The 19,451-nt window shown below is 35.1% G+C and overlaps 1 protein-coding gene across 4 annotated transcripts in view; it reads right to left on the reverse strand.

Moving 5' to 3' along the window:
- Window positions 1–19,451, reverse strand: part of Wdr7 (WD repeat domain 7) — a 369,257-nt gene that overhangs the window by 278,517 nt on the left and 71,289 nt on the right. For all 4 annotated transcript variants that reach the window (XM_063231571.1, XM_013157175.3, XM_063231573.1 and 1 more), the window contains exon 13: window positions 3,803–3,998. In XM_063231571.1, the coding sequence (XP_063087641.1) occupies window positions 3,803–3,998 (196 nt within the window). The remainder of the gene's footprint in view (window positions 1–3,802; window positions 3,999–19,451) is intronic.

The raw sequence follows: 19,451 nt of genomic DNA on the forward strand, positions 1-19,451 counted from the left end.
GACACCTTAGTAGATTCTATCTTACAATAAAAAAATAAAAAGGGCTGGGGACATAGCTCAATGAAAGAGTCCTTGTCTAGAATGCAAGAGCTCCTGGTTCATCCTCAGTAACAACCAAAACACAACACAAGAGTATATCGGGAGCGTAATCAGTATAGGAGCCTAAGTATGGGGAAATATGCTCCCAAATTAGAATGGTACACCAGAAAGAGAGAGAGAAATGGAGGGGAATGCAGAGGAGAGGAGAGGAGAAGAAAGTAGAGGAGAGGAGAAAAAAAGAGAGGAGAGGAGAGGAAGTGAGGCAAAGCATAAGAAGGTAACAATGATTTTACAATTAGTTTTAAGTACAAATAACACAAAAATAAGCTGGGCATGATACCTCATACCTGCGATCCTAGCACTTGGGACACCAAGGCAGGAGGATCACCATGAGTTTAAGGCCAGATTACATGGTGAGTTCAAGATTGATGTGAACTACATAGTGACAGCCTGTCTCCAAAAAAAAAGACTTTACTTGTACAAAAATCTGGTGCTTCATATATATTTTTGGCTATACATGCTTTATATATACTTTAAACAGATAATATGTCAACGCATAATTCTCTGCTATATCTGATTAGGTAATTAATTTGAAAAAGATGAATGTATGTTTCATTAATTCAGTTTTAAAGTGGAAACATTACAGAACTTGGAGTAGCAGAAAACACACAAAAAGAAAAAAGAACAAAGTTATGTTGATAAGACCTTAGACATTCATTTCTAAAAATATTTATCAAGCATTAATGCTATATAAATTTGTGTAAAACTAATAATAATTACACCTATAAAACAGGAATTTAGTCAGACATAGTGACACATGCCTATCATTCTAGCTACTTGGAAGGTTAGGGCAGCAGCTCAGTAAATTAGAGGCCACTTAGCAAGATCATCTCCCAAAATGAATTTTTTAAAAATAAGGCTTGGAGGGGCTGGGGATTTAGCTCAGCAGCATAAGCGCCATCCTTGCAAGCAGGCAGTCGTGAGTTCGATCCCCGGTACCAATAAAAAGGAAAAAGACCAAAAAAAAAAAGCTTGGGACGTAGATCAGTGTTCCCTGGGTTGACCCAGAGCGGTGGGAAGGATAGTTTCATTTGGGTTATGTAGCACAGATGATAAAAAAGAACAGATGGCTACGTTCTTTAGATTTTATAGGGCTAGATAAGAATATTTCGTACCCTTAGTTTTACTTAACACATGCTACTATTTGCCAAGTAGAAAGGATTCTGATCTTGTCAAGTCTTGGGAATGACAAGCACACTTACTGTGAATATCAAATGTGAAGAATGAGACAGTTGGTCACTGAAGCACATGAAGAGCTCCAGGAAAACAGCCAACACCCAGGTCACTGGCTTACCTTTAATAAGTTTATGAGTCGAAGCTGAATCTGGCCAAATCTTGTAGCTAGTGTCTGATCAATTAACTCGTTAGTGATGTGAAAGAGTATTTCCACAGCCTGTAGATCACTGTTAAATTACTAGTATTTCTAATAAATATGTCACTGAATAAGATTCTTGACTTCTCACTAAGTTTTATATTACTAGTTTCAACTTTGTTTTTCTAGGAGACAAACACTAAAAACAAACCTACCCATGTAAAGGGGGAAAAAAGCTATAAGAAAATTACACATAAATGTATAAAGGAAAAACATTTTAAACATTTTTAGCTTGTAAATAATCAATACAACTCAAACAACAAAAAAGTACCCAGCATGCATGAGCAGATTTAGTGTGGTATGGCTTCATTTGTGAAATGCACTCCCAAAACACTAAAAAGAGGGACCAAGTATCTCCTCAGACTTTAAATATATTTCATACATCAAATCCTGAATCTGACTTATCTGGGTTCATTTTTTATTTATTTAATAAATAAATAAGTTTAATAAATAAATAATGCCAATACCTTTAGGATGTACCTTACTCCCCAGGGACCTTTATATCACTGGCCTGAATCGCAAAGAAAAGAATATATACTTCCTATCAAGGTTGAAATCCAAAACAAATTCAGCTCCTCTATTTTAATCCTGATTTAAGAATGCCATATTGACTGACTGCCTGTCTGAATCCTTCTGTAGGTTAAAGTGTAATTGTAAAATTTCAAAAGTACACATTTTGTCTAATCTAAGTTGGGTTTAATTATTCTAAAATGAGGTTAAGTACAGCAACTTATAGTATCCATATAGTTGGGGGGATATTTGTTACTCCCTTTTAGAAAATTTACTAGGAAAGCTATTTTGCTCTTCAGAAGGTCGAATTTGTTTAAAAAAAAAAAAAGAAAGAAAGAAAGGCCATATTTCATTCTATATTATTTATGAATATTTTTAAAGTATATAAGGTAAGTACAATATATTTCAATATTTAAAATTTTCAAGAAAATGGTTTTTTCTTCCTTTATCATATTTAATTAAGCAAGTTCTGGACTAGTGTACCATACTTTTTCCCTTTTTATTAGTTTAATGTTTACAGTATTTTTTAACACAGCATTTTGCAAACACTGTTATTATAGGAACTTTCTTTAACTTGAATTCCCACAAAAATTATTTCTAAATTCTTCCTCTTCCAAGATTGCCTACATACATCAGTTAAACTGAAGACAATGTAAGATTATGACAGATTATGGCTACTTTTTCCAAAAAGGCTTAAGAGCACTCCCTATTTTACAATAGTACAAGCAAAAATACATAGTCTGCAAAAAGCATTAAACAGAGGTGAAGAAAAGAAAAAACTCAATACAAATATTATACAATACAACGAGGAATCTAAAGAAAGTTTTTCATTACTGATAGATGGAAAGTTAAGATTGTATAAGAAACAATAAATATTGTGAAATGAGAAGAAATCAACAAGAAAAAAGAACTAGGATGAGGGGAAGGGAAAGAAAAAAATACAAGGTGATTACATGACTGGTATCTCTTCGTTCATTGAAAAGAAAGGTTTATGCTTTCATTTGATGAATTTGTTATGCCTATAACATACTCTGAGTAGCTACTTTAAAGATAACAATACTCAATGTATTAACTACTGTTATTATCCTATTATTTTGTTAGGAAATTTTGTTTTACTTATTTTCCATAAAATAAATAAGAAAATAAAATTTTTAAAAAGATTATACAAGCAGAATCAAATACATTCTAAGAAAGTCTAAAACATTTAGTGACGTACTTAAGTATTTCTCAGAAAAAAAACATGGTAATCTGTATATAAACATTATGTATCATGGCCTGTACTTTTAAGGTAAACGTTATTTGTTCTACACTATAACCCACATACATAAAAATTTCTGAAACTTAAAAGTTCTACATGTTTTCTTTAGAATTTGAAACTTTCATTTCGTTTACTACTTACTAACTGCCTAGGACTGCTTTCTTGCTGTTCAAATAAAAGAGGATTCAATCTTGTTTCCATTGTTTCAGAATGAGAGGCAAAAACAGTTCCTTCATCTTGCTCATAATTTATCTCAGGAATTATATAGAAATTACATATCATCTGCCATCTGTATATCTGTCCCCATCCGTCTATTACTTTCAGTTACACACCTTTTAAGACTGATGAACTGCTCCACAAGTATTTGCAACAACAAATAAGGGGACACTTGAGTATTTTTTTTATTTAAAATGATAAAGCTATTTACCAAAACAACTGGTTAAAATAAAAGTATCATTTTCTTTTTACATTTTAGAGCTTTTTTCTCATATAAAAGGTTTAATTTTTTAGGAAATCATATATAATCATTTAACTTTCTATTCTTTCTTCACATTTATTCTTACCAGTATCCATTTGCCAAACATACACAGAGCCATCTGAACATCCCACTACCAGGTAATCGTCAGACGGCCTCCATTTGATTATCTGAATAGGAAAAAGGTGACGAGACGCCAACATGATGCATTTTTTCTCTCGCAAACTTAGAAGTCCCACTGAATGGTCACTGGCTACAGAGCAGATGCAGTGCTGTACTCTCGCCTGGAAAGAAAAATAATCCTTCATCATATTTATATTAAATTTAGAATAAAAAAGATCCTGTCCTCAGCAACTTAAGTGAAAATTAATCATACATTCATTGCTCTGAAAACCAACCACAATGTTAGATCCTGTTGAATAATCTCTTTATTTATCCATAAAAACTATCTAGCTCACATGGAGATACCTCTAAAAACACACACAGTTAATCCAAGATTGAAGAGTGGGAAAGATGTCTTAGAAAATCTCCTGTTCAAAGTCGAAGATGACCTTACTAAAGTGATTGCTGTACGTGAGCAGGCAAAGCTGGATAAAAATCGATCGGTTCTTACGTGTTCTCTTTCCATAGCATGAACTTTGCTTTGCTGCAAGAGCTGCTTTCTGCAGTACTTCTGCTTGTGATTCTGTCATTAGACCCATGCTCCTCCCTGCTTAAAAACAATACCCTCACAGTCATCTGCCACTACTGTTTCTTTAGAGTCACACAGACCTCACAGTATCGGGAGATTCGCCATCCCTGCTTGCTTCACAGCCCTGGTCTATAATGCCAGGAGGGGCACCATGTAACTAGCCACACAATAGCCAATTAAACACTGTCATGTATTTTTTGCTCATCTCCAGTTTTTGTCTTCTAATTTCCTTTCAGAACATGATCAGATACAAATAATCAGAGGAAGATTTTCACTAGCAACAAATGAATCTGTAATACAGAAAATTTAAAAATTGCTTTTTTATTTCTGTGTCATAATTTATAAGCTATTTAAAACTTTTTAGTGACATAAATTATGATTTCAGGTAAATCTGAGGGAAAAATATGAAAACAGCAGTCTTTAAACTGATTATTGCATATACTGTGCCTAGAGGATAGAGCCCATTGCAGTAGGTACTGTATATACATATATGCTTTCTTCTATGAATTTAAAAAAGAAACCTGTCAAATCTCACTTTGCAGGACTTCGCTTAATCAAAAAGACTAGTTTCAGACAAAGATCAATATCTCACTGATTCCCCAAGTAGGCAATGCTTACAGGTATTAGGTGAAAGTGGGGAGGGGAGTCAAATGTACATGCAAAACACTGACCCCACCTAGCTGTGCTGACACTGAATTTAACCATAAAACCTCCAAGGGCTCTTACAGTGCAGATGTGAGCATAATTATTTCCATGAGAAAACACTTCATTTGTCTCTACATTTGTCTCTACATGATAATCCCATTAGATTCAGTTTTAGAGTCAGACAGAGGATACTACTGCAACTGGTCCCTTTTTATTTTGTTTTTATTTTATTTAGGGGTTTTTGTTTTTGTTTTGTTTTTTATTGTTGTTGTTTGTTTTTCAGGGGTTTTTGTCTTTTTTTTTGAGACAGGGTCTCATTTTGTGGAACTTGAAGCAATCCTCTGCCTTAGCCTCCTGAGTGCGGGGACTATAGGCGTGCACCACCACACCTGACTACAACTAGTCCCTTTTTTACTACGGCTGCTAAAAACACAGGGCTAAATGCTCTCTATGCAGCAGTGCAGAATCTTGGGCTGAATATGAATTCTCAGTGATCTCTCTTGTCTCATTTTCCCCTCACAATGATACCGCTTTAACCCTGTACTTTTTGTTTTATAATAATTTAAGCCATTGAATAATTTTAAAAGCTAAGAAAAATAAATTCAGAAAGATGTTATAAAACTTCATTAAAGTTGGGCATGGTGGCAGCACATGACTGTAATCCCAACATTCCAGAGGCTGAGGCAAGAGGATCACTGTAAATTCGAGACCAGCCTGGGCTACACAGTGAGCTCAAAGCCAACCTGAACTGCATAGCAAGACTCTGTCCCAAAAAGACCAAAAAAAAAAAAAGCAACTTCATAAAACATTACATAGAATTTTCAAAACATTTGTTAAATTTTCATTTACTTTGGCAATCTTTTAATTAAAACATGAAACATAATATCCTTCTTTAAAAGATATTAATAACTGGGAAGCAGCTGATTTGTGGCACACTGCAAAACTTATTTAACTTTAGATAATGTAGAATAAAACTGGGCAAATACACGTGCACATGCTTCCACACATGCGCACATCCCATAAGGCTTCACTTTCAAATATTTCACAATACATGAAATATTTATTAATTGCTGAAGACACACGTAGGCAACTTTAGACAAAAGTCAGTTTAATACAATAGGTGTTTTGCATTTCTATAGAGTATTATTAATACTGTCCTTGGTTTTGTCAAAAATATCTTTTACTCATTTTATAAAAAGCAGTAATTGCTCATTGATTGTTAACTACTATTTTCTATTTTGGAACGCTAATCCATGGCACGAGCTCATTTTACTTTACCTCTCTAGTCACAGACACAGTGAGCTTTTTCTCTGAGTGTGATTCCTGAACAGTATTTCTTTCAATCTATTTACATTCTTTCACCAAGCACTGGGAGGCCACAGCCTTCATTCATCGCTACTTATGATTCTACAGCTCCGACTCATGGACTCTCAAGCCTTAAACAGTGCTTCACATTTAACTGGCCTGCTTGTGAACCTCCAAGGCCAAATGCATTCCATTACTGTTTATACACACTCTAGCATTTCTCTTCAAAAAGCAGAGAAATGAAGCATGCGTCAATATGAAATTTTACCAACATTCTATACTATGTTAGGTGTTTGCAAGATTATGATCAATTGTAGATCTCAACATCTGAGGTGAGGTAAAAAAAACTACTGACAACTACTAAGCATACACTTTCATAACAAATATCTCCTGGCCATAGCTTGCAATCTAGGAGAGAGAAGAGGACAGCAAAACAAACAAACGAGGCTCTCTCGCTCCTCGGAGGAATCTAACTTTCTGCATTACCAACCTCTCAGGAAGAGCTTCTCGGTCAGAACTCTCACCTTCCTCACAGAAATGCAGGTGGGCTGCTTCAAAGACTAAAGAAAATGCAATCTATCTTTAATAAGATATAAAAGTTCTCCCTCATATAACTACGGTAATACTAAAGAACATGCCAAATGAATGATTAATAACAGCATAAAACCAATTTTTAAGATTATGGGATTTAATTTTCTAAAGGCTGTAAAAAAGAGCTGGTACTCCAAAAATTCTCACTCTTCACTTCTGTACTGCACACTCCAAATATACACAGTTACCTAAATATGCATTAAATAATTCTATTACTCTTTCACAAAAGTCAGTAATTTATAAAAATTATATACCATCTCTATAAATAAGTATCTGAAGAGTTAACTTTAGCTTTACTGTAATAATAGTCTTGAAATAGCTAAAATAATCACGAACAAAAACAAAAAAAATCAATATTACTAAGCCCAAGAAAGTACAGTTATTAGAGGTACTTAACTCACAAGAAAAGATGGTTCTCTGCTTTTTAAATATGGATTAAAATAAATCTAATTTTTCTTCTTTCACAAAAATGCTAGTCCAACTCAACTAAAGAAAACTAGTCTAGAGTGAAAATGGCCCAATACGGTAAAATCTCATTAATTTTGATTCCACTAATTAATTCTGAGTTGATGATTACTTTTGCAGCCTGTGTGAAAACAAATTAATGGTATAAACAAAGCAAATGTCTAGCTTATTTAAGTGTAAAAGGAAAAAAGACCAAGCACCACTTCAGTATTAATTTTAATTCAAACAATGAACAAATTAATTGTAAGTAATTTTCAGTTGTCTGTTAAATGAAAGCACTTAAAAGATTTGCTAGAATATAATTAATTTCATTTTTGCTTATCTGTCCTCAAAATTATTAAAGATGCACTTCTTAAAGAATATTTAAGAACCTGTATTTCTTCTGAGGTAGACCTGCTTCCCCACAAGTGAGATGAAGGAGCACAATTCCTTTATTACTAAGAGATCTAAGTTGCTGAACATCAATTAATTCCATAATATGACTAATGCCATTCCACCTCATTTTATTTCACTTCAACCTAGACTTTAACTTCAAAATGAACTAACACCAAGGTCATTAAAACAAGATAATGTATTAAATATTTAATGGATGTAAGTAAAGTGATAATAAAACTAAAAACCATGAACCTCATAACATCATAACAACTAAGCTTATTTGAAAAGCATTTATACTCCAAACTTTCTTGATCACACACCTACTCATTAAAAAAAACCTTTTGCAATGTATATCTATGAAGAATGACTCAAAGTAAACAAATTTAAGATAGAATAAATGTTTTCTTAAATATCTCAGTAACTCCACGTTAGTTTACCTGATAAAAGGCACAATATATAGTCTTACCAAGTTTCACTGCTAATAATAGCAAATGTAAATCCTTATTTTCTATAATTAGTAATTATTTTTAAATGCATTCTTTTCAGATTGACCAAATGATCTTTGCTTAAAACTCAATGTCACTGATGAACTGAAATTTATTTTTCATTAAAAATACTTCCCATCTGCCAGGCATCGTGGTACCCACCTGTAATCCTAGCACTCAGGAAGCTGAGGCAGGAGGGTTGCCCCCGGTTCAAGGCCAGTGTGCATTACATAGTGAGTTCAAGGCCTGCCTAAACTATGTGGTGAGGCTGTCTCAAAAAAAATTTTTTTTTCCAACAATCTTTTTTCTGCTGACTTGTGATGATCAGGTTAAGAATGTACCAGAGGAAAGCGGCCCTTGCCCTCTCAGTGTGGCATACTCACTCTGCCCTAAACAGTGAGTGCCTATCTTCTTTTAGTTTTGTTTTTGTTTTCTGAGACAGAGCCTGTAGTCCAGGCTGGCTTTATACTCTCAGGGATCCTCATGCCTCAGCCTCAAGTGCTGGGATTTCATGCATGTGCTACCACAGCCAGCTTTGTTTTTTGCTTTTTTGTTTTTGGTATATGTGCCCATCTGACTTGCGAGGAAAGTGAGAATACCAGCATCCATACATCTAATAAATGCTTGGAATGTTCCATTCCTTATGATTGAAAATAACCCATAAATAAAAGTTCTAATAGTTTTCTCCCCAGACCCCAACTCACTGTCTCATAATTTATAATCACTGCTATCAATTGACTTAAAATAAATTTCATTAAAATATTTTATTGTTATGAGAACTTGTGTAGCATGGATTGAGCATCCATCAACCTTGCTATTATTTTACAGGTAAAAATTATTCACAAAAACCAGGTGTGGTGGCACACCCCTGTAATCCCAGGACTCAGGAGGCTGAGGCAGGAGGATCATTCCAAGTTTGAGACCAGCCTGGGCTACACAGTGAGCTTACGGCATGCTTGAACTACACAGCAAGACTGTCTCAAAAAGACCAAAAAAAAAAAATTATTCACCAAATCGCCCAATGACAACATATACTAATTAAAATAAAAGTAAATAATAAGGATTGGAGTATTTAGTTGTGTAGAAATTCTATTTTTTCTTTGATAAAAATGTTAAGAAAACTGGAGCAAGAAAAGAGCAAAACAAGTACATTCCATGGCTAATCTTTATTTTTCGGAGAATTCTAATGCTATATGAAATAAAAGCTCACTGAATTTGCCAGTAAGTAATTCTCATAGGACGTGAATGCTGAATAGCAGAATGCCACAAGCTAGATAGAGTCAGAATATACCACCTCGGTCATCCCGTCTGACCTCACGCATTTTACAAGACTTCACTTTAAACTATTCCCAGAAACCTCCTATGTAACCTGTTCCTAAGCATCTGCCATGAATTACAGAAATTAGAGACAGCTAGTTTATCCCATCTACTAGCTCTCTGGAGAGATGATTCCACTTTCCTACAGTTTTCAATGTTAATAATATATGTACCATCTTATTTTCTACTTTTCTAATTTGTTTTCTAAATTACATTATTCTTTTTTTTCATATTTGGTAAGCAATCTTATATCCAAATAATTTTCCTTTTGTATGAATATCTGCTAAATATATGAACACTCTATTGTCTCTCCTTTGAAATATGCCCATCATTAGACAAGCCATAAATGACCACCTTCTTTCGCTCATAAATCAATCCACTACTCTCTTAATCATTATTTCTTGTACTTCCCAGAACTCTTCCTATGGAACATAAATGTGCTGTTAAGATGCATCATTTATCACTTTTAAATAGCCTACCTTAAAGAAAAAAAATACCCTATCAAACTAATGTTAATTTCATTTCCACATTTTCATAAATCAGACCAATTTACTTAAAATTTAACTTAAAATTTTAAGTTTTAGAAATCCATCCTTCTTTGAAAAAAGGGGGAGAGAAAGGTGTTTTTAACATCTATTTTAGAAAACAAGACCATGTCATCTAACTAGTATTTTATATTATTCATATAATATAGAATAATTATGAATAATAAAGACCAAACCATTAGGAACTGCTTTTAACACCTTCCCTTATTCACTGTATACAAAAGGTAACATAAAGAAAACAGCAGGCTGGGCTGTGGCTACAGCTCAGCAGCACAGCACCAGCCTAAGAAATGCAAGGTCCTAAGTGTGATTCCCGGTACAAAAAAAAAGAGAGAAAGAGAGATACAGACAGACAGACAGAGACAGAGAAAGACACAGAGACACAGAGAGACAGAGATAGAGTGCAGGCTAATTAGAGCTCAACTTTCTTCAACTGTTTCATTATAAAACAGCAAATAAACATGAAGAATTTAAGATAAGATAAAGAACATGGGGCTGGGGATTCAGCTCAGTGGCATAAGCGCCTGCCTTACAAGCGTGTGGTCCTGAGTTCGATCCCTGGTACCAATAAAAAAAAAAAGATAAAGAACATTCCAGTTGTGAGAGAAAAAAGATTTAAAAACTAACACTGTGCCAAGTGTGGTGGTGCACATCTGTATTCTCAGCACTTGGAGGCTGAGGCAGGAGGATCGCTGTTTCAGGCCAGTCTGGGCTACATAAATGAGTTCAAGGATAGCATGTACTACATAGTGAGATCTCCATCTCATAAAATAAACAAATACTGTCCTTGTGATAAATTGTTAGCTTAGGGAAAAACAGGTTACCTGGAGTACTCTGTGAGACTTTGTCTCAAAAAACGAAAACAAAGACAAAAATAACAAAAAGAATCTGAACTCTAAGAGCTCAGTCAAGCAACTAATATTCCCCACCCTGGAGGGGAGCAGGAAATTTTTTTTTTTTTTTGAGACAATATCTTGCTATGTAGTTCAGACTGGCCCTGAATTCACTACTTAGTGCACGTTGACCTTGAACTCACAATGATCCTCCTGCCTCAGCTTCCTGAGTGCTGGATGACAGATGTGCGACACCAGGCCTGACACACTAAAATTTTCATTATCTGGAAGAATCAAAGAAAAGCAAATTCAAACAATAAGATACTATTTTCACCTATCACTCTGCTCAAACAGCATATATTTAGCGGGTTCTTACTTCATAGTAGTTAATGTTCTATATGCATGGCTATAGTTCAGTAAGTCTCGGGACAACACTTTGAGGCAGTTATTATTGTTATTTCCATTATACTAATGTGGAAACTTAAGCATGGACATAAATAATATCTTGAACAGTACGGGACAATGAAATACATAGTGGGATAGAAGACAATTTGGCAGCCTTAAAAATATTAATAATTGATCACACAGAAACCCTGATATTTAATACAGAAAAACTTCAAAGAATCTTTTCAAAGGAAATAACCACAAACAGGAGAAAAACAATGTAAAAATACTCAGGTTGTATTATTTATAATATCTGACAGTAGAAACAATTAAATGTCCAATAGAGAAGAACTGGCAAATAAATATGATACATTCACATGTGAATAGAAATAACTTGAAAACATACTTGCTATGTTTTGAAACTAAGATGGAATATACATAGGTAACTACATCTGCCGTACACATCAGCACAAGTGTAAAATAAATGGTACTGGGGATTGAACTCATGACCTTGCACTTGCCAGGCAGGTGCTTGTGCTGCTGAGCTATATCCAGCCCTATAAACGGACTTTTAAAATCTAAAGGAAAATATATAAAAATATATTTATTGTGGTTCTCTCACATGTAGAAGGGCAGGAAGAAAATGTTTACCTTTTAGTTATCTCTATTTTCAAATGCCATATTTTAACAAGGAATACACATTAATAAAATCAGAGTTAAAATGATGTTTTTAAAGAACAAAAAGTACGTTACAGGTAACAGAAAATAAAAGGTAACAAAAAGACTCCAACTCTGAATAATCAAAGAAAAACTAAAAGATAAATGATAAAAGAATTGACAGTTACACAGTTCTCTAATGGAAATCAGAAATTTACAAATTCAAAAGAATGACTGTTTTGGCTTACAAAGTGAAAGAATTTAATTTTTAATATTTTGCACAGTTAAGCATAGATCAAAACCAGATTTACTTATGTAAATCAATAATGGAAAATGGTGTATGCCAAAAATTCAGGTAGTCAGGAAGCTGAGACAAGAGGATCACAAGTTCTGGCCAGCCTAGGCTGCATAATGAACTCAATGCCAGTCTGTAAAATAGCCCTTATCAAAAGGAGAGAATGAAGAAAGGAAGGAAGGAAAAGAGGGAGGAAGGGGGAAAAAGGAAGAAAAATTGAAAAAGTGCAGTTTTTGGACTATTAGATATGAGGGGTACACTGTAAGGGTCAGCTAGGGCACAGATCAGACAACTTGGGGTCTGTCACTTGTCACACTTGCTATCTACGTGATGTGAATCATTATGTCAATTCTCTGAGCCTTGGTTTTGTGTATAACGTCATGACTAGCAAAGCCACATCACAAGGGATTGCTATATGAATTAAATTAAATAATGTACAGAAACAACAGTGACTAACATATCATAAACATAAAAGTGATAGCAGTTAATATGACCTCTACCATTTTCATCATAGGTAATTATGTACCATAGATTCTTTTAAAATGTAATTATATTTCAGTCAGGAAATACGGCTCAGTGGTAGAGAAGTTGCCCAGCATGCATGAGGCCTGCAGCACCATTACCACCATAAAAATAATAATAATAATAATAACTGTATTTATGTTCTGAAAGGGCTATTAAGTGTTGCCAAAATTTAAGTATCTACCGATATCTGAGCACGGTGGCACACACCTGTAATCCCAGCACTCGGAGGCTTCAAGACCGTCTGGCTACACAGCAAGACCCTGTCTCAAACACACACACACACACACACACACACACACACACACACACACACTGCCTACCTAAAATATTTATAAATCTTCAAGTACATTACTGTTCTCTTTATTTTCTTCTCATTTTAATACTGTACTTTAATCTGAATAGTTCCATCTGTAAAATCACCAATATCACTTATATTTCCTTAAAATTACATTAGTGATATTCATAGCACTTCAATAAAAGTATTCAAGTCAACAACCCAACGAACACCTTCCACTGTTGCTTGAATATTTCTTCAGATCTTCTTTCTACTGAATTTACTTTATTACTCCTGTACTCACTTCATGGCTTTAAAACATTAAAATTCTGTCTTCAACTTTATGTTTATGTGTTTCAGAGACTAAAAAGGCCAATTCTTCAAAGTACCGCAGAAGATACAGATAGAGACAGAGGCAGAGTTATACAGACATATAGATGCAGAGATATAGATACATAAACCTAGTTTTTGTGTTTTGAGACAAAACTGTGTAGGTCAGGCAGGCTGCAAACTCTCAGTGATCCTCCTGCCTCAGCCTCCTGAGTGCTGGGATAGCAGGTGTGCACCACCTCCTCAGCTGTAGAATACACTGTGTGGGGTTTTTACAGTCAACTCAAAAGCACACTCTGCCACTGCCGCCATCGCCACTTACCCACCCAGCCCCAAACCCGGGGCTGCAGACCAGCACCACCCTTCAACAACAAAGAACTTTGGCTGGAGAGCTCCTCCAGGGCCAACTGTTGGTGTCCGCTCTGCCTGCTGACTCCGCAATTTACAACCTGAACAGCATCACACACCTGACCGAGTGAGTTCATCTGCTTGCCTCCCATTAACCTGCTCCACCTTGATCTTCCCAGCATCCTTTAAACATAAGCCTGGATTTACGTAACTCTTGTCTTTCTGTTCTAGAAACGCATGGGTTGATGGACCCTGAGCCTACTGTTAGGAGGGCAACGCTGAAAGGATCCTAGCAGCAAACTAAGAGAACGTATGCTAAAATACCAGGTTAGAAGGAGTGTCGGTTTACTTCTTAAGTTCATAGCGAAGAAAGTTTAAAAACCTAAACTGCAGGGCATACAATTAGACAAGAAAGCTGTGTCTATTCCACAATTTATGGCCTCAGAAAGCAATACTTGGGGCCAGCCTTAGCTACATAGTGATGCCCTGTTGCAAAATTTTATATAATAATATATATGTATATTATTATCTGTAAATTTTTAATTATATAAAATTTTATTTATATAAATATATATGTATATATTTATACACACACACACCAGAATAAAAGATTCAAAGCCAGATAGGTAGAGAAAGACTTATCCCTAAATTTCAAAAACTCTAAAACCACCTGGCCATAGTTGTGGAGTCACAAGGAAATAAAAAGTAGTTCTTACACGGGAACAAGGTACTACACATGTACAATAAAGTCATTCTAGTACTGGAAAATAATAAACAATGTTATCAAGATTTAGGTCTTTATCATCTAAAGGTCCAGTTAACTGAAAATAGAAATAACAACAATAATCATAACTAATGAGCTCCTCTTACAAACCAGGCATTATTTCTAAACAGGAAGCCAACATTTTACAGAAGGTGGTACTAGGGACTAAAGATGCTGAGTAACCTGCTACAGTTGCCAGGTGATGCAGACACAGTTCAAGGCTGTAAATCCCCTCCTCCATGCATCACACTGATGCGTGTAGAATATTTTCTCCATCTTCTTTTGGAAGTTTTCACTAATCACTAAGACGAATCATTGCCGGTAACTCCAAAACAAGAATAGTCACACAAACATCAACTGTCTGTGTTGGTTTTAGTACACAATTTTCCTCTAAACTTTCCATCATTCTATTTCCATTTCATTTTACTGGTTTATCAAAGCTTTCTTTAGATGAATGTAAGTATTTTAACTTTCTGTACGATTTCATAGTTTATTGCTTAACTTTTTCTCCAAACATCCTTCCAAAGTATTCTCAAACTTAAAAACACTAGTCTGCAGAACATACAAAACTACTACTCTGATCTCTTGCCATTATTCTGAAAGTAGTTACATGTCAGATTCCCTTCAGCTTTTGCCTAAATGCAGGCTGTTATTTATTACAGACAGATCCATCAGGTGCAAGCCAGGAGAATTCATCAAGTACTCCAGGGCTTCTGCATAATATAAAAAATTAATATACCCAAATACCATAGGCACTGTTTCCCTGACAGTCTTCAAAACATTCCCAAAGCTGATCTGTATACACCCAGAGTCTTGGAAAAACACTTTTGTCATATTTACCGTGCTGCATTATAATGCCCAGCTTGTTAGTCTGGCTTCCTTGTTGGAATAATTTTTATCAGAGACCATGTCTGAGTCAGTCCTAATCAAAAATGTGTTGCACATAACTGAGTAACAATCTTAAAATATAATTCATTTCTCCTAACATTTTTTCCATTTTAGAAGAAATTGTAACTTCTGTTGAAACTGTCTTATGATCAATTCTTAACAAAAATTAGTCTTTGTAGGGCTGGAGATTTAGCTCAGTGGTGTAAGTGCTTTCCTTGCAAGTGCTCAGTCATGAGTTGGAGCCCCGGTACAAAAAAAACCAAAATTAAGTCTTTGCTTTATGCCTTACTTTTTCTTCAGCCAAATATAAAACATCAATTTAACCAATGATTTCATTCACAATGTTTAGCACAAATCATTTATGACTATTACTAAAAATAAATTTCATGTTCCATGCAACTTTCTTTCCTGTCAACCATGTCTTAAAATCTGAAAGAATCCTTCAAAAATAGAAGAATTTCAGATTTCATAACTGTGTGACACAGTTTCAGCACAGTCATGATGAGGACACACCTTTCTCACTACTGAAAGAGAGACCCTCACTGACAGTCTCCTGGTATAGTCCTCATTTCTTTGATTTTCTATGTAATATGAAAGACAGCATCTACTATAAAACTAAATATATAGATAACATACAAAGCAGAACAAAACTTTATTTTGAATACATTATTACTTGATAGTCTCAACATTTAACAACATATTATAAAAGAATATAAATTGATCAGGGTACACAGCCAACATGGCATTGGTATTTTTATGTTTTCTAAATAAGAATGATATATATATATTTACATGTACTCTACATACAGTTACTTACATGCCTAGAAAATGACCAAAATTGAGAAGATTACAAACAGAATAATGTTGAATTAGGCATATACAATGTTGCCTATACAAACCTACTGGTAACCTTTTGAAGGGCAATTTGGCAATACCTGTACAAATGCCTTTAAAAATTATTATGCTGTTCAACATGAATTTCAAATGTAAGAATTTACCAAAAATCATTCTAGAAATTCAAAACTACTAAGCTATTCTAATTCTTATTCTCACTGTTGGTACATCTGACCAGACCATCTTTTTAAAACCCTGTACTTTTATTACTGTGTATTATTTCCCTTCACAAAGTAAAGTTAGTTTCAAAAGAGATTCTGAATGCAAAAAAAATACAGGAAAATAGCTTTAGAATCCAAGTGTTAAGGGAAAAAAGAATGCTACAGAAAATAATGAATTTTAGAAAAATAATGACAGCTCCACTCCTTGCTTTTAATCTGTACTAACAAATTGTATTCTCTTTGGCTTCAGAGGCTTTACTATAATTATACACAATGTGATAAACAGATTAAGTTAATAAAAATTCCAGTTCAAAGATGTGAGGCAAAAGTGTTCATTTCATTTTTAGAATAAAATATGGTTATTAAATAGAAGACCTGATTTGCTAATTGCTATTTCTAGCTGTGAGCATTAGCCACACAAGTATACAGTTAGTCACTGATGTCATTCATAGTATCATAACTTCTCTAGGAGCTAGGATTCGAATATTGTCAAATGAAGGCACAAATACTAATATGCAGGGAAGTTGTTTGACATGCTGTTTCCACAAATCCATGCTGCCCTCTCCTGGAAGGTTTTGGAGATTATGAGATAAATGTTTAGTATGATAAAATAATCAAAAGTAATCATTTTAGCTAATATATAAAGTAATTTACATGCCCCCATGCAGAAATGCAACACTGGTACTAAATAATTTACGTAGAAATATTTTCCAGGGGCTGGGGGTTTAGCTCATGGCACAAGCGTCTGCCTGGCAAGCACAAGGTCATGAGTTCAATCCCCGGTACCAAAATAATTATATCTAGCAAATTTCCCAAACATTCTGTTCTGAATAGTTCTAACAGTAAAACAGCTCTGACAATTTAATCACCAATATAAATAACAGAAATATTACATGTGTACTAAAAATAAATAAAACGTGACCTTTGAAAAAGTAACATGGGTTTGTTTTTCTTCTTCCAGACTCATTCATCCCTCTTACTACCCAAAGCAAATCAGGATCTACATTTGACACTCGTTTTGCTGGCTCAATTTTAATACTTGCACTACTTTTGCATGTATTATCTATGTAGTCCAGGATGGCCTTGAACGCAAAGGGCCTCCTGCCTCAGTCTCCCAAGGGCTGGGACTGCAAGCATGCACCATCACACCCAGCCAGCTTTGTGTATTTTTTACATGTAAATAAACAGTTTTATATTGTATTTCACATATAAATGTTCCATGTCATAGGCTGTGCTTCTAAATCCACCCACCCACTACAACTGAAAATCAACTAAGAAAATGTAGATTGCTCCATGCAAAGATATATCAAAGAAAATATATATCAAAGAAAATATTCTTCTGGGCCAGTCTTGTTATTTTTTTTATTTCTGACTTTTCATTCCTATCAATCCTGTTTTGGTTAGTAAAGGAAAACGTTTTTAAACATACTTTTTTTTTTGTCTTTTTCCTTTTTATCGGTACCGGGGATCGAACTCACAACTGCCTGCTTTCAAGGCAGGCGCTCATGCCGCTGAGCTAAATCCCCAGCCCCTAAACATACTCTTGATATTTTAAAATTATTTTCCACTCTTACTGCTTCTTCCAAATTCTAGCCTAAGTAACCTATATGGTCTTGGGGAGTACAGATTCTATCAGAATTTATAGTAACAATAAAAGAACAGTAAGTAGTAGGCAAAGCTAAACTAGCTGGCCTGGAGTTGGGAAGGAAGGTGTCAGGTCGTCCTCAAGCGTCCCACGTGACCCCAGTGACAGACAGAGCTCTGAGCTGCAGCGCTGAGGCAGTCACTGCTCCCGGCCCACCCTCCAGCCTCTCCTCAGACCTCCCAGGCGAAGGTGCATGCTTGCATGCCCCCCAGCCCAGTTCACATTTTAATGATTCACTAACATTTTCCTCAGACACCCACCCAAATATGGAAAGCATTCTGTCTAACCATTTGGTATTGCTCAAATGTCTTAGATGTCAGGATAATAATGCAGTCAGGTTAAAGGAATCAAGGACTGAAGAACAGGAGAGAAAGGGAAACTTGCTTTTCACTGCTAACCATTAATACATTCTACATTTTATACCATGTGTAGTATTACCTTTTTTTTTTTTTTTTTTTTGAGACAGGGTCTCACTGTGCATTTCATGCTGGCCTTCAGCCACTTTATAAGCCAGGCTGATTTCGAAACTGCAATGACCTTACTGCCTCAACCTCCTGAGTGTTGAGATTAGACATGCGCCACCATGCTGGGTTGCCTATTTTTAAGGTATTTTAAGAACATGAACAAATGATATAAATGCAGATTTAACTTAAGAAACTAGATAAACTTTTAGCAAAAATGTTTAGAAATATTTTTTTTCCAAATTGGAAGGGGAACAAAGCATAGAAAGGGGGAGAGCAAAGAAGGAAAAAGTAGAGAGAGAGAGAGACAGAGAAGAAGAAGAAGGAAAAAATGGGGAAGTCTTTGTAAATGGGGAGGGAAGAAAGAGTTGAAGAAAGGGTATAGGAATGGAAAAGAAAAAAGAATCAAACTGCCAAGTGTGGTGGCGCATGCCTATAATCCCAGCACTCTGGAGGCTGAGGCAGGAGGATTATTGTGAGTTTAAGGCCAGCCTGGGCTACAAAGTGAGTTCAAGGTCAGCCTGAACCGCATAGCGAGATCAAAAAATAAACAAACAATGACAAAGTTACATCATATACAGGTGCAAATTCCCCATGATGGATATGATCATTATGTATATATCTAAAATGTACCAATAAAATCTGATGGGGGGAACTTTCAAAAAAAATCTCCCATATGAATATTTGAAGGGACAATCTAGGTTAGTAATGTAAAGATTCAAGATTCCACTTTAAATCTGAATTCAATTAAAACCGCACAGGTATCACATCTAAGAAACAATATAGAAGGCTATAATGGTTTATGTCTGTGGCCCCAGGCCTCATGCATTTGCATTGTGCATTTGTGACTGGTTCAATGT

Source organism: Cavia porcellus, unplaced genomic scaffold (assembly GCF_034190915.1).
Source record: "Cavia porcellus strain 051 isolate PalLab524CR breed Dunkin Hartley unplaced genomic scaffold, mCavPor4.1 scaffold_20, whole genome shotgun sequence".
NCBI lineage: Eukaryota > Metazoa > Chordata > Mammalia > Rodentia > Caviidae > Cavia > Cavia porcellus.